The sequence below is a fragment of the Marmota monax genome, unplaced genomic scaffold (genome assembly GCF_021218885.2).
Source record: "Marmota monax isolate L192 unplaced genomic scaffold, Marmota_monax_Labrador192_F-V1.1 WCK01_AAM20220418_F8-fsc00230, whole genome shotgun sequence".
NCBI classification, from domain to species: Eukaryota; Metazoa; Chordata; class Mammalia; order Rodentia; family Sciuridae; genus Marmota; species Marmota monax.
This window is the reverse complement of record NW_026693365.1, coordinates 1,448,714-1,461,496: the sequence shown is the minus strand read 5'-3', so window position 1 is coordinate 1,461,496 and position 12,783 is coordinate 1,448,714. Positions and strand designations below refer to the sequence as shown.

The window sequence follows — 12,783 nt, the reverse complement described above, 5'->3', positions numbered from 1 at the left end:
CAATTATGAATATTCTATTTCTTTCTGATTTTTTTTCTGTAGAGCTTTAAATTGGAGATTTTGAAAAGTAATTTGCTTCAAGTCAGTGGTTACCTGGCAGCATTACATTGTGTTTTCATTCAGACAGGCAGGCTGTAGTCTAGCCTTTTGTAGCTAACGTTTATTGATTAACTGTCTTTAGCCTGGTGCAGTGTCACGCCTATAATCCCGGTGGCTTGGGAGGCTGAGGCAGGAGGATCATGAGTTCAAAGCCAGCCTCAGCAAAAGCAAGGCACTAAGCAACTCAGTGAGACCCTGTCTCTAAATAAAAGACAAAAGAGGGCTAGTGACGTGGCTCAGTGGTCAAATGCCCCTGAGACCAGTTCCTGGTACCCCCAGCCAAAAAAAAAAGAGAAACCATCTTCCCTGGATTATGATGAACTAAAATAACACTTCAAACAGGATATCGCCTAGCCTCACGGTTCAGAAATGCCTGTGGGCAGCTTCAGGGGGACCCAGTGCTTCTATGCCTTTTGCTTATTCAAGTTTTACTGCAACTTAGTAACTAAAAGCTTCTTCAAATCAGATACTAGTAATTTATTAACTTGTTTGTTGGCTAATCTGGACATTGCCTTGTGTCTAACCTCTCCTTTGATAAAATTGAACTTTCTGAAGCATTAAAGTTGAGAATATGGAAAATGATTAAATGCTAATAAAAGAAGGAGTTTGGGAAGCTCTCAGGGAGAGTATTCTTAGCCTGAATAATATATGCTGTAGACTGTTAGGTTGCTTCAACAGCTTTTGTTTCCACAAGTTAATAAAAAGTGGATTTTAGCCCACTTTCTGTTGATATTCAGGTAGAAATGCAAAGAGAAGGAGAAGAAAGGAAAAATTACTTTATCATAGACTGCTTCCGTTTTCACAATCTCTGGATTCAAGATCTTTGCGGGCAATTTAGGGAAGCACTGAGCACGTGTGGTAAGCTTTGTAGCACCAAGACATGTACCACAGCCTCACAGTAACTGGGTGTGACCTCTGTTCATCAGTTGAGACCTGATTTTGAAGCATGGTGCTGCCCAGAGTGGACTTCTGGGCCCTGTTGAAGTGAGGTGTGGGCTGTATCCATGACCTAGAAGAATTATATTCGCACACAGTTCAAGTGAAAAAAAGCATGTGTAAACACATTATCAGCATGATTTCATTGTTTCCCTTTCCCCACCAAAGAAAAATCAGTGTCTGAGCAAGTGTGGAAATTATGGTATGTAGTTTTGTTGTAAGAAATAAACGCCCAAAATAACAGCATCCTATACAGCTTGCAGTTTATTTCTCACACAGTCTGGTCCCATGTAGAGCTCCCTCATTAGGGGTTGGCTCCTCCTTTCTTACACCTCTTCCGTCCTCCATATGCACTTCTTGTTGTTGCTGTTGCTGTTGTTGTACTGGGGTTCAAACCCAGGGCCTTGTGCCTGCTAGGCATCAACATGCATCTCGACTCTTAAGGTCAAGATGGCTGCTTCAGCTCAAGCCATCGTGTCAACAGTTCTGCCTGTCAAAAGGAGAAAAAGAGGAGGATAAAGGTATCCCCGAGTCCTTCAAGGACACTTCTAGAAATAGCATGTGACCACTTTGCCCAGAAATTGGTCGCATGGCCACATGTAATTGTTATGTGAGTTGGGAATTGTGTTCTTAATTCTGGGCAGCCACGTGCCAGCTGGAAAAATGGGCCATCCACCTGGTTGGTTGGGGCCTGGGTCATGAGGATGGTGGGCAGCCAGTAGAGATGAGGTGCTCATGTGTTGGATACTCAGGTGTTAATACCTGCACAGCACTTGTCATCTAAATTTATCCACAACTGACACACATAGTGTGATGAGCAGCTTTGCAGTACCAACACAGAGGGAGGCACCTCTTCAGGCTCTGAAGGAAACTGTTAACCTTTTAAGGCCCAAACTGGGTCCTTGCTAACACCCCTCTTTCCTGCCTTCCTGTTCCTGCCCTAAAATGGTAACAAGCATGTGCTTCCGTCTGCTGCGCTCTGCTCCTGCATCTCAGTCACCTGTGAGTGCTCTTCTAAGCAAAGCCCTTAGACTGTGGATGACAGCTGGAAGGGAGCCTTGAGTTGACAGAGTGAGTGTGCTCAGGCTGCTTTGGCTTGCATGCTAGTGAGGACTGTGAGGTGGGCGCCTTTATTATCCCAGGTTTACAGTTGAGGTCCCTGAGCAGTACGTGGACATATGGCAGACCCCGTATGGAACCCAGCTCTTACAAGTTGAGTCCTGGGCCTTTCCCACCACAACCACCCTTACTACAGTCAGACACCCTGACAGCATTCCCTGGGGACAGCACTCCCTGGGGCTCTGCAGTCAGGGAGCTCAGACCTGCCTGCAGCAGCAACCTTCCAGGAGCAAGGAGCAGGGTGGACCCTCCCACTTTGAAGTCCGCCATATGCTCTTCAGCCAGCTCTTGGGGGGAAGTGGGATGCCTCTGGTGGGGAGGACTAGAGGGACACTCCAAGGGGAGCCAAGAGCATGTGCCAGACAGGAGGCCTGCCCACATCCGTGGACAGTTCAGAGTGAAGACCCTGTTAATCCTCACACTTCACATTGAAATCTCTGCAGTAGAGTTAAGGAGTGTGAGAATTGCTTTGTAAGTTCATCTTGGCTTTTTATATTTCTATTTTTATGGTGTTTTCTGTTGTATAGTTTTTAATAGTGCCTGCTGAACTTGTTTTTGCAATTAAGACTAGCTCGTTGGAGTTTGAGGGCTGTGGCTCAGCTGACTGAGAATGGTCCCTGAAGTTCTCAGCACTCCTCCAGAGCCCCCCTTCTCTGCCACAGGAAGCATGGCTCCGGCCCCCCTGTCCAGGGAACCTGGGCAGTAGCTGGATGCACAGCCTGTGTGGAAGTAGATGCCCTTATCACACACGAGGCTGCCCTGCATATTTGATTTGACGTTGTATGTGGAATCATGAGTTCTGTTTTTGCTTATTTTTGTTGTTTTGCAGCATGATCTTAAGCAAATTATTCCACCCTTTCATTCTCCTGTCTTGATGAACGGGAAGCCAGGCAGATGGCCACAGCTTCCCCTGCCCTCTAGCATCCGGTAAGAAGAAAGCCGTGTCATAGGGAGCGTGGAGTTCCCAGGTGTGCCCTGTATTTGTCTCTGGCTCTAAATTCCTTAGACCCCAGTGGTTGCCACTGGTTGCTAGTGTTTTCCTGCTGCCCCCTTGCCCAGGCACTGCTCGGCAGTAGCACCCTGTGACCACACAGAGGACCTCTTTCCTCCTCGGTCACCCACTCAGGTCTCTTGCTTCTTTGTGTGTGGTGGTTCTGTTGAATGTATTGATCAGACTTGGGGCTACAATGGTAATGAACTTCCTTTTTGGTTTCTCAAGGTAAAAAGGCCAAGGATATTATCAATGCAGCTCGGGAAAGCCTTGCGAACATGATAGGTGGCAAGCCTGAAGACATCGTCTTCACTTCTGGGGGCACTGAGGTAATGTTTTTGTTTTTTTTTTATTGGTTGTTCAAAACATTACAAAGCTCTTGACATATCATATTTCATACATTAGATTCAAGTGGGTTTTGATGACCCACCCTCTTAGCCATAAGTGGCAATAGAATAGAGAGCAGTTTGCTCTGGGTTTATCTTATGTTTGGTTTGTTTGGTTTTTAGGAAGAGTTGTGCTTGGTGTTGATGTCTTACAAATAAGCTTGACATAATCAGTGAGCATTTACCCTATAAGTAACTTCCAGTGGCTGTTGGGTGTTTGTAGTACAAAGTGTAAAGTGGCTTGCTTTGTCTTGCTGCTGCTCCAGAGGGCCCCCTTGGCTTTGCCCTGGAGTCACACTCCTGTGAGTCCTGCTGAAGTTGTTTGCCTTATTGAGTTTGAGGTTTGGCGCATCCAATGGAACTTGTTTTCACATTGATAAAGACCTTCCAGGACCCTGCAGAGAACATCCGGCATGGCCTCTGCTCAGTTTCTTACTGAAAGAAAGAGGCAACAGCTGTCCACATAGAAAATCCACAAGAATCTACAGCTCGATGATCAGAATTAATGCCAAGCTTTTAAATCCAAATATCAATTGAATTTTTATATGCCAGCAGCAAAGAGGTATTTACTAGACATGAAAAATACCGAGTACTTAGGAAATCTAGTAAAAAAAGAACCAGGAAAGTTAGAATATTACTAAGAGCCTTCAAAGAAGTTCTGAATAAAGGGGAGTGCATCACGTCATAGCCTGAAGACTCAGTGTTATTATAAACATTTCCATTCTTTCCAAATTAATCTATAGCTTCAGTACAATCTCAGGTGAAATTCTGACTCCTTTTTGGTGAAATCTCACAAACTAATGTATATAAAAATACAAAAGAGTGCTAATTGGGAGTTCTGGAGATTAAGAACACAGTAGGAGGTCTTGCTCTAGGTGGAATAAGGACCCAATTGTGACGATTTATCAAGCTTTTAGGTGAAAATTAGTATCTTTGTGCTGGATTTCTCAAATGAACTACAGACAGTGTCAGCCTGAAGTCAGTTCTGTAGAAAGCTGTCATAATTAAGGCAGGGTATTCTTCAGGCAAGGCACAGTGGGTCTGAACATCGTCATGCAGGTGTGGACACTTGCCATCCAACAAGGGTGGCCATCTGTCCTGCTTGCTCAGGGCAGTCCCAGGATAGCTATTTCTGGCACTTGCAGCAGTGCCCTCTCACTCCTCAGTTCTACGATAGGTAGTGAGGTCATCAGCGTGACTGACGAGGACAGCTCAGGAAAAGAAGAAAATCTCCTCATTGAACACTACTGGGCGACACAGTCACAGAGGAAAGGCCACTGGACTTCTGCTTCAAAACAGGTAGAAAAAATAGCTCTAGGTGGAATAAGGACCAATTGTGAAGATTTGTCAAGCTTTTAGGTGAAAATTAGTATCTTTGTGCTGGGTTTCTCAAATGAACCACAGACAGTGTCAACCTAAAGGAAAATATTGACCAATTCTATCACAGAAACAACAAAATAAACTTTGGTTCATTCAAGAACACTTTGAAGAAAGTGAAAAGACAGCTGGGCGGCTCAGGGAAACATCTCCACGGGAGCTGGCAGAGGACTGGCCAGCATCCACGGAGCAGGACCTCATGCGCCGGTAGAAATCCCAGCTGGAAAATGGGCAAGAATCTGGACTATGTACTCCCTAGAGGACCTTGGTGACATCTGCACATGGAGCAGTCCTCGGCCCCAAGGGTGACCTCTGTGAGAACATAGGAGAACAGAGCCTCTGCTCGCCCCCTAGGAGGACAGTCCTCTGATGCCGAGTGTTGATGGGGAATGCAGCTGCAGGAGTGTGGACTGAGGGCCACTGTGAGCCACAGGTGTTACCGTAAGGGGGCAGGCATGAGTGTCCTCCCAGCCAGAGTTCACACAGAGGCTCACACCCTGGAAAACAAGGCAGTGAGCCAGGACACGAGGACGAGGACGCTTGTAGCAGTGCTGTCCGTGACCGCCGGAAACTCTTCTGAATCAGAAAGCACGCCCGGTCGGGCGGGGTGATAGCACAGGCTCTGCGGCAGTGTGGACGAATCTTCAGGTGCTGAGGAAATCAAATGAGTGTCTACTGCAGAGCTGGGCCTCAGGGAGCAAAGGGCATCTGAGGCTGCCACCTGGGGCCTGGGCACTGTGACTCAACCCCTGGCCTGGATTCCCTGGCGCACCAGGAGGAGCCACCTGGGCCTCAGCTGCCGAGGGGGCCCCAGTTCTCCATCTGGAGTGATGTGGTCACATCCCTTGTGCATTTTTTGATGTGACTCACTGTTTGAACAGCTCACTGATGTGCTCTGGGTGCTCACTTCGGCCAGGTTTCTTGGGGTGGCAGGAGTGTGCCTGGCCTAGGTGGAGTCCTGGGCCTCAACCTGGCATCCCCCTGAGGTAGATGGGGTGCGGGGCTCAGGACACCACCATCATTTGATTCACCCTCTGTATCTCTGGCCTTCGAGTCATCAAGGACCACTTTACATGGGATTACAGGGCCAATGCAGCCACTTAGAGCCTTGAAGACTCTTCTTTCTGGACCCAGGGCTGCTGTGTTGGGTGTCAGTATCCTCTGCAGGGGACCTGGGCTAAGGAGCCACCTGGTGCCTCGTCATCCCAGCCATGTCCTCACTGTGTGTAGTTGGAGGCCGCTCCTCTGGTGGAAGCCTGGGCACATCCTCGGCTCTCCCCAGGTGTGGCTGTGGAGCTGCAGTGGCCTTCAGAGTCTCGGGGGCACTGCCTGGTAAGGTGCCAGGGACTGCAAGGTGCAGTGTCTGATAAGGGTCTGCTGTGGGGTTTCTTTTCTGGAACTTGAATAGATTGAATTTCTAAAGGACCAGAAGCTTCTGTTCCCTTCCTATGAAGGTCAAAAGAAGCCAGGCGATTCCGTTTCAGGGTGCTCTGACAGGAGGGAAGGTGCCAGGAGGAGCAAGGCGCTGAGTCCCGTGGCAGCCTCGGGGGGTGCGCCTGGGGGAGGCCTTCCCAGGTGCGGGCAGCATCTCTGATACTCAGATGTTTTCATTACACTGTCCTTTACAAACTTTTTTTTGGAGGGGGGGTACCTTTTCTGCTACATTTAACAATAAGAATTAAAAAAGAAAAAAACGTTCCCCCACCACACTCCCTCCTACCGTCATCCACGTCCTCTCCCCGCGGGAGACCAGCATTTCTCTTCTACCCTCCAGAGAGAGTCTGCATTATAAAGCCAAGAAGCAAAGCACCTTTGACTATTCTTCTCATTTTGCCTTTTGAAAGATTTTTTTTTTTTTTTCAAATGGATCTGTGTTTCCCCTTTTCTAGGAATCATAGAGCACTGTACGTAATGCCATCCACCATTTTTATTACCAAGTACGTTTGAGAACTTTCATTATCAGCACAGAGAGCTTTTCTGATGTTTTAATGCTACGTGTTCCATCAAGTACATGTGTGTGATTTATTGAACAGGTCCCCTTGGTGGTAGACGTTCAAGGCTTTTCAAGGTTTTGCTGTTACAGTGCTACTTTTGATGACTTTTATATATGTAGCTAGCTGTAGAAGAAAGCCCCAGAGGCAGAATCGTTGCATTGCTGGGCTCGTTTGATAGCAAAGCCAGTGGCCCTGTATGGAGGCTGTGCTACTCAGACTTCATCAGCAGATTCTGCCTGAGCAGCTCTTCTGACAGCTTTATAAAATTACAAAATTCAAGCTGGGCACGGTGGCACACACCTGTAATCCCAGCTGCTCAGGAGGCTGAGGCAGGAGGATCATAAGTTCAAAGCCAGCCTCAGCAATTTAGTGAGGCTGTAAGCAACTCAATGAGACCCTGTCTCAAAATAAAATATAAAAAAGGGCTGGGTATGTGGCCCAATGGTTAAGCACCTCTGGGTTCAATTGCTACCAAAAAAAAATTACAAAATTTATCATGTTGCTGAACAACAAAACAGACATGCCAACTCTAAATGAATTCTCAAGTTTTTGCAAGTTTGGAACCCATAAATCTTGCAAAAGCTACAGCTCAGGAGGTTGTTGTAGTAGTTTGAAGCTGGTTTTTTATTTTTTTTTTATTTTTAAATATTAGACACACAAGAACAATAACAAGTGGGAGAGATTGTTACCCTCACTCTTCCCTGAGGACAGCGTTTATAAGTGCTTTTTCTGCTCTCACTCTCTGCAGTCGAATAATCTCGTCATCCATTCCATGGTGAAGTGCTTCCAGGAAAGCCAGACCCCGCCTGGGGCCGTGGTGGAGCAGCACAGCCCTGAGGAAGGGGCCAGGCCCCACTTTGTCACTTGCACCGTGGAGCACGACTCGATCCGCCTGCCCCTGGAGCACCTGGTAGAAGGACAGGTGGCTGGTAGGTGAACCCCGCGGCCTGGCCCACCCTGCCATGCTGGTGGGGTGGGACACAGCAGAGCACAAACTGCCTTCTTGGTTTGGAAGACGATGCTCCGCTGTGTGAGCTGCCGCACTTTATTTACTCATCAGGATGAGCACGATCCATCCGTTGGCCGCTTTTTGGCTATTATTTATAATGCTGCTACGAGCATTGGTATAGAAGTTACGAGTTTCATCTTTGAGGTGGCATCTCACTGTGTTGCCCATGCTGGTCCTGAATTCCTGGGTTCACGCAGTCTTTCTTCCTTGGCCTCCCAGGTAGATGGACTCCAGGAGTGTCCACCATGCTCGACTGTAGAAATTATGTGAACATTGTGCTTACTTCTCTTGGATTATGTCAAGGAGCAGAATTGCTGGGTCATATGGTAATGATATCTGACAAGTTCTGAAGTCCTTCTAACTAGCCCTGACGTTTCCCATCAGCAGCAAGTGGGGATCCGAGTTCCCCACCCTTGCCAACATTTGTTATCGACTGTCTTATTGGTGACACTCCCTGACGACCAGTGTCGAGAATCTTCTCAGGTCTTATTTGTATATGTCTTCATTGAAGGAAAGTCTATTCAGATCCTTGCCCATATTTTAATTGGATTACGTTTTTTGAGTTATAAGAATTTTTCCTATATACTTAACACATATCCCTTATGAGATACATGAGTTGCACATTGTTTTGGTATTCAACATGTTTTTCTCCTTTCTCTTCATGTTTTCCTTTGAAGAATGGAAGTTTTAAATTGTGATCTAATTGTGGGGTGGGGGAGGAGGTGTTCCCTGTGTTGTATCTGAGAAGGCTCTGCCTCACACCTACGTCTCTGATGCATCTTAAGTAACTTTGTGTGAGGTCATTTCACAAATGCCCTTCATCAGGCTGAAGAAGTTCCCTTCCTCTCTCGGTTGGTTGGGTGCTTTTATCATGGAGGTGTTGAATTTTATCAAATGCGTTCCCTGCATTTATGAAGATGATCACGTGGGCTTTGTTTGTCCCTCTGTTAATAATGGTGTATCACGTCGGTTCATCTTTGGGTGTTAGACCAGTCTTGGATTCCTGCCATGAATCACATTTTGTCTTGGTATGTAACCCTTTTCTTGTTTCTAGATTTAACTTAGAATGGCTCCAGGTTTGTTTTCTTTTCTTTTTTTCTTTTTTTTTTTTAATATTTCTTTAGTTGTAGATGGACACATATCTTTATTTATTTATTTCTTATGTGGTGCTGAGGATGAGAACCCAGTGCCTCACGCATGCGAGGCAAGTGCTCAACCACTGAATTCCAGGTATTTTGTCAAGGATTTTTCTTTATCAGTATCTGTAAGTATTGATCTGTAGTTTTCTTTCCTTATGATGTCTTTGACTAGTTTGGTGTTGGGGTAAAATTGGCCTCATAGAATGAATTGGGAAGTATTCCCTCCTCCTCTGTTTTGGAGAGAGTTTGTGAAGATGCATTTCTTTTTCCTTAAATGTCTGGTAGAATTCACCAGCAGCATCTCCTGGGCTTGGACTTCTCTTTGTGGAAGATCTTTACCTTGCTGACTCCTCTCTCACCTTGTTCCAGGTCTGCCTAGACTTTCTGTGTCCCCAGCAGCCCTTCTCAGATACTTGTGTCCATGCCACTTGTTACCTGGTCTGTTGGTATACAGTTGATGGAATATTCTCATTGCTTTCTTTTTTTAAATATTTTTTTAGTTGTTAATAGACTTTTATTTTATTTATTTATATGCAATGTGAGAGTGCTCGCTTCGGCAGCACATATACTATATGCAATGTGAGAATTGAACCCAGTGCCTCACACATGCTAGGCAAGCACTCTGCCACTGAGCTACGACCCCGCCCCTCTATTCTCTATTTTATTAGTGTCTACCTTAATCCTTAATATTTCCTTCTATTTGTTTTAGGTTTAGGTTTCTCTTCTTTTTCCAGTGTCTTAAGATGAAAAGTTATTCTTTCATCTCAAAGTTTTTTCTGATTTCTCTTGTGAATTCTTTGACCCATGAGCCATTTAGGACAGTGTTGTTTAATTTTCATGTGTTTTGAGTTTCTAAGATTTTTTTTCTGTGTTGATTTTTAATTTTATTCCATGAAGGATAGAAAATACACTTTACGATTTTAACTTTGAATGGAGACCCTCCTGGGCAGTGGTCACCTGGCCCGCACTGGTCTGCTCCTGCTGTCCGTCTTCTGAGAGCACTGCCAGAACGTCAGCCTTGTCCTGGATGTGGGTCAGCCTGGGGGGCCTTCCCAGGAGGGAGAAGCTGGCGAACAAGGACCCCTGCGCGTGACTCTCCGTGGACAGCAGAGAGCCGATTCCCGGTGCAGGCCGACACCCCTGCCTTCCTGTGGATGACATGCCTCGTTCACACTCACTGGCACCGTCAGTGCAGTGACCCACCCTACAGCAGGGTCCCTGCTGTCTCCTAGGTGCCGGCTGCTCTCTCTCTTCCCCCTTTACTGCTTTCTGTTGCACTGGTTGACTGTTTTAATTCCTTAAATGCTTTTTTATTTTTCAGTTTTCAGTTATTTCCCCGGTGGTTGCTCCAGGGCTCACTGTATGCACATTAACTGACAGTATCAGCTTTCTACCAGCCTCATTCCAAGGAGACACAGAAACGTCACCTTATGGTAGTTCTATCCCTCCTCCTCTATTTCTTTATAACCGTGCATATTGCGTCATGTACGTCACAAACCCAGCATTGCACTGTCACAATCATTACTTTACTTCATTCCTTTTAAGAAAGCTAAGGGAAAAGAGAGCAGGTCTGTAGATAGTTCTATAGCCGTCGTCACGTATTCTCATGGTCTCCTCTGTTACCCGGACCTGAGTTATAATCTGCTGTCCTTCCTTTAACCCAACAGTTCTGCTCCCCCATGTTCTGTGTTTTATAATTGTCCTCTCTTGGAGTTCCATCAATGTAAACATCGGCCTTTTGTTTTATACAGTGGCTTTGAAATTCAGATAAGAGAGGAAAGGGCTGGGTGTGGTGGTATACACCTGTAACCCCAGCGACTTGGGAGGCTGAGGCAGGAGGATCGCAAGTCCAAGTCACGGGATTACAGGCATGTGCCAGTGGCCCAGCAGAAGCTCGTGTTTTGAAAGCATGATTTCTAATGCCCAAAGGTTCCAAGACGAGGCTTAAGGCAGTGACGAAAACTGAGCCTAGCCGTGGATTAATCCATTTGGTGGGTTAATAATTTGGACTCTTGGTAACTACAGGCAGATGGGGCATGGCTGGAGGAAGGTGGTCACTGGGACATGCCTTTGGGGATGATGTATTGTCCCTGGCCCTCCCTCTCTCTCCCTGTCTCCCAGGGGCCATGAGCGAACAGCTTTCCTCCACCACACCCTTCCACCCTGATGTTCCTCCTCATCTCAACCCAGAGCAATAGCGTCGGTCAACCGTGGACTAAAGTCGACTTTTCCTCCTCTAGTTGTTCTTGTGGGGTATCTTGTCTCGGTGATGGAGAGCCGGCGACACAGGCAGTCTTGTGTTCCACAGTTTCTGTGGCTGTGTTCACTTTTTCTTCCTTTTTTTCTGATGTTCGTGGTGTAATCAACCCGTCTTCGAGTTCCCTGGTTATTTTTCTGCCAGTTACGCGGATCTGCTCTTGAACCCCTCTGGTGCGTCTTTGTCAGCTGCCGCACTGCTCAGCTGCCGAGTTCCCACAGCTTCTCTCAGGATGTGGGCCTGGTCTTGCCCTTCCCTGGCTGCTGAGACATTGCCTGCACAGGTTTCCACTTCCTCAAGCATGGGCGCAGGCGGTTTCTGTTCCTTCCCTCCTCTCTCGCCTGCGTCCCCACACCCTGCCGTTTGTTGGAGACCGTGTACTATAGGTCACATGTTAGGCGGCTCTGGGTGCTCGCTCCCGTTGTCACTGCTGTTGCTGGTGTGGCTCAGTGAGCTTCCTGCAAAGTCCTCTTCCCCACACCGTGCAGTTACTGCTTCACAGCTCAGGCCCAGCCCTGGGCAGGGGCACAGCCATCCTAGACTTTTTGTTTTTGGTACCAGGGATTGAACTCAGGGGCACTCGACCACCGAGCCCATGCCCAGCCCTATTTTGTATTTTATTTAGAGACAGGGTCTCACTGAGTTGTTTACTGCCTCACTATTGCTGAAGCTGGCTTTGAACTCGCAATCTGCCTGCCTCAGGCTCCTGAGCAGCTGATTTCACATGCGTGTGCCACCGCACCTGGCCCCCAGCCATTTTTCACTTTTTAGTTTGTGACAGGGCTTCACTAAAGGCCTTGTAGCTGAGGCTGGTCTCAAACTTGTGATCCTCTTGCCTCAGCCTCCAAAGTTTCAGGGTTACAGGTGTGCACCACTGCACCTGGCTGCAATTTTGATTCTTTGTAGTCTTTGAAATTTGTGTTGGCACTGGGAGGGCTTTTAGCTCTGTTTCCTAGTCTGTCAGGTCGTCTAGTTGGCCTGTGGCTTAGCTTGTGCTGCCAGGAGCTACCACCCTTCTTACCAGCCCAGTCTGTTGATTTCAGAGAACCTTAGACTCGAGCGTCTCCACAGCCGACAGTGGCTCTTATTCCTTCTTTTTAGCTGTCTGAACTTTGACAATAAGTGACTTTTATAACTTTGGAAATCATGCAGCCTTCATGATGGTCACCCTTGGTACTGTGCTCTGTACTTCAGAGGTCACCTTCGTCCCAGTGTCCCAGGTGAACGGGCAGGCAGAGGTTGACGACATCCTGGCAGCTGTCCGCCCAACCACATGCCTTGTGACCATCATGCTGGCCAATAATGAGACTGGCGTTGTCATGGTGAGCCACCCACTCCCCTCCTAAGGGAGTCCCGGGGGAAGGTGCCCAGGCCGATGGTGTTCTCCTGCGTCTAGGCTTGGCCATTCTTTCATTTCACAACTGTCTGTGCTCCTCGACTCACTTCTTTCTCTGGTCTCTGTTGTCTCAAAGCCCC

At 47.2% G+C, this 12,783-nt stretch overlaps 1 protein-coding gene across 4 annotated transcripts in view; it reads left to right on the top strand.

Moving 5' to 3' along the window:
- The window catches only part of Scly (selenocysteine lyase), a 29,717-nt gene that overhangs the window by 3,304 nt on the left and 13,630 nt on the right, over window positions 1-12,783 (top strand). For all 4 annotated transcript variants that reach the window (XR_009228025.1, XM_058583306.1, XM_046456937.2 and 1 more), the window contains exons 3-5: window positions 3,374-3,474; window positions 7,651-7,831; window positions 12,502-12,629. Coding sequence is in view for 3 of the 4 variants with exons in the window: in XM_058583306.1 (XP_058439289.1) it covers window positions 3,374-3,474; window positions 7,651-7,831; window positions 12,502-12,629 (410 nt within the window). In the remaining variant the exon portion in view is untranslated. The remainder of the gene's footprint in view (window positions 1-3,373; window positions 3,475-7,650; window positions 7,832-12,501; window positions 12,630-12,783) is intronic.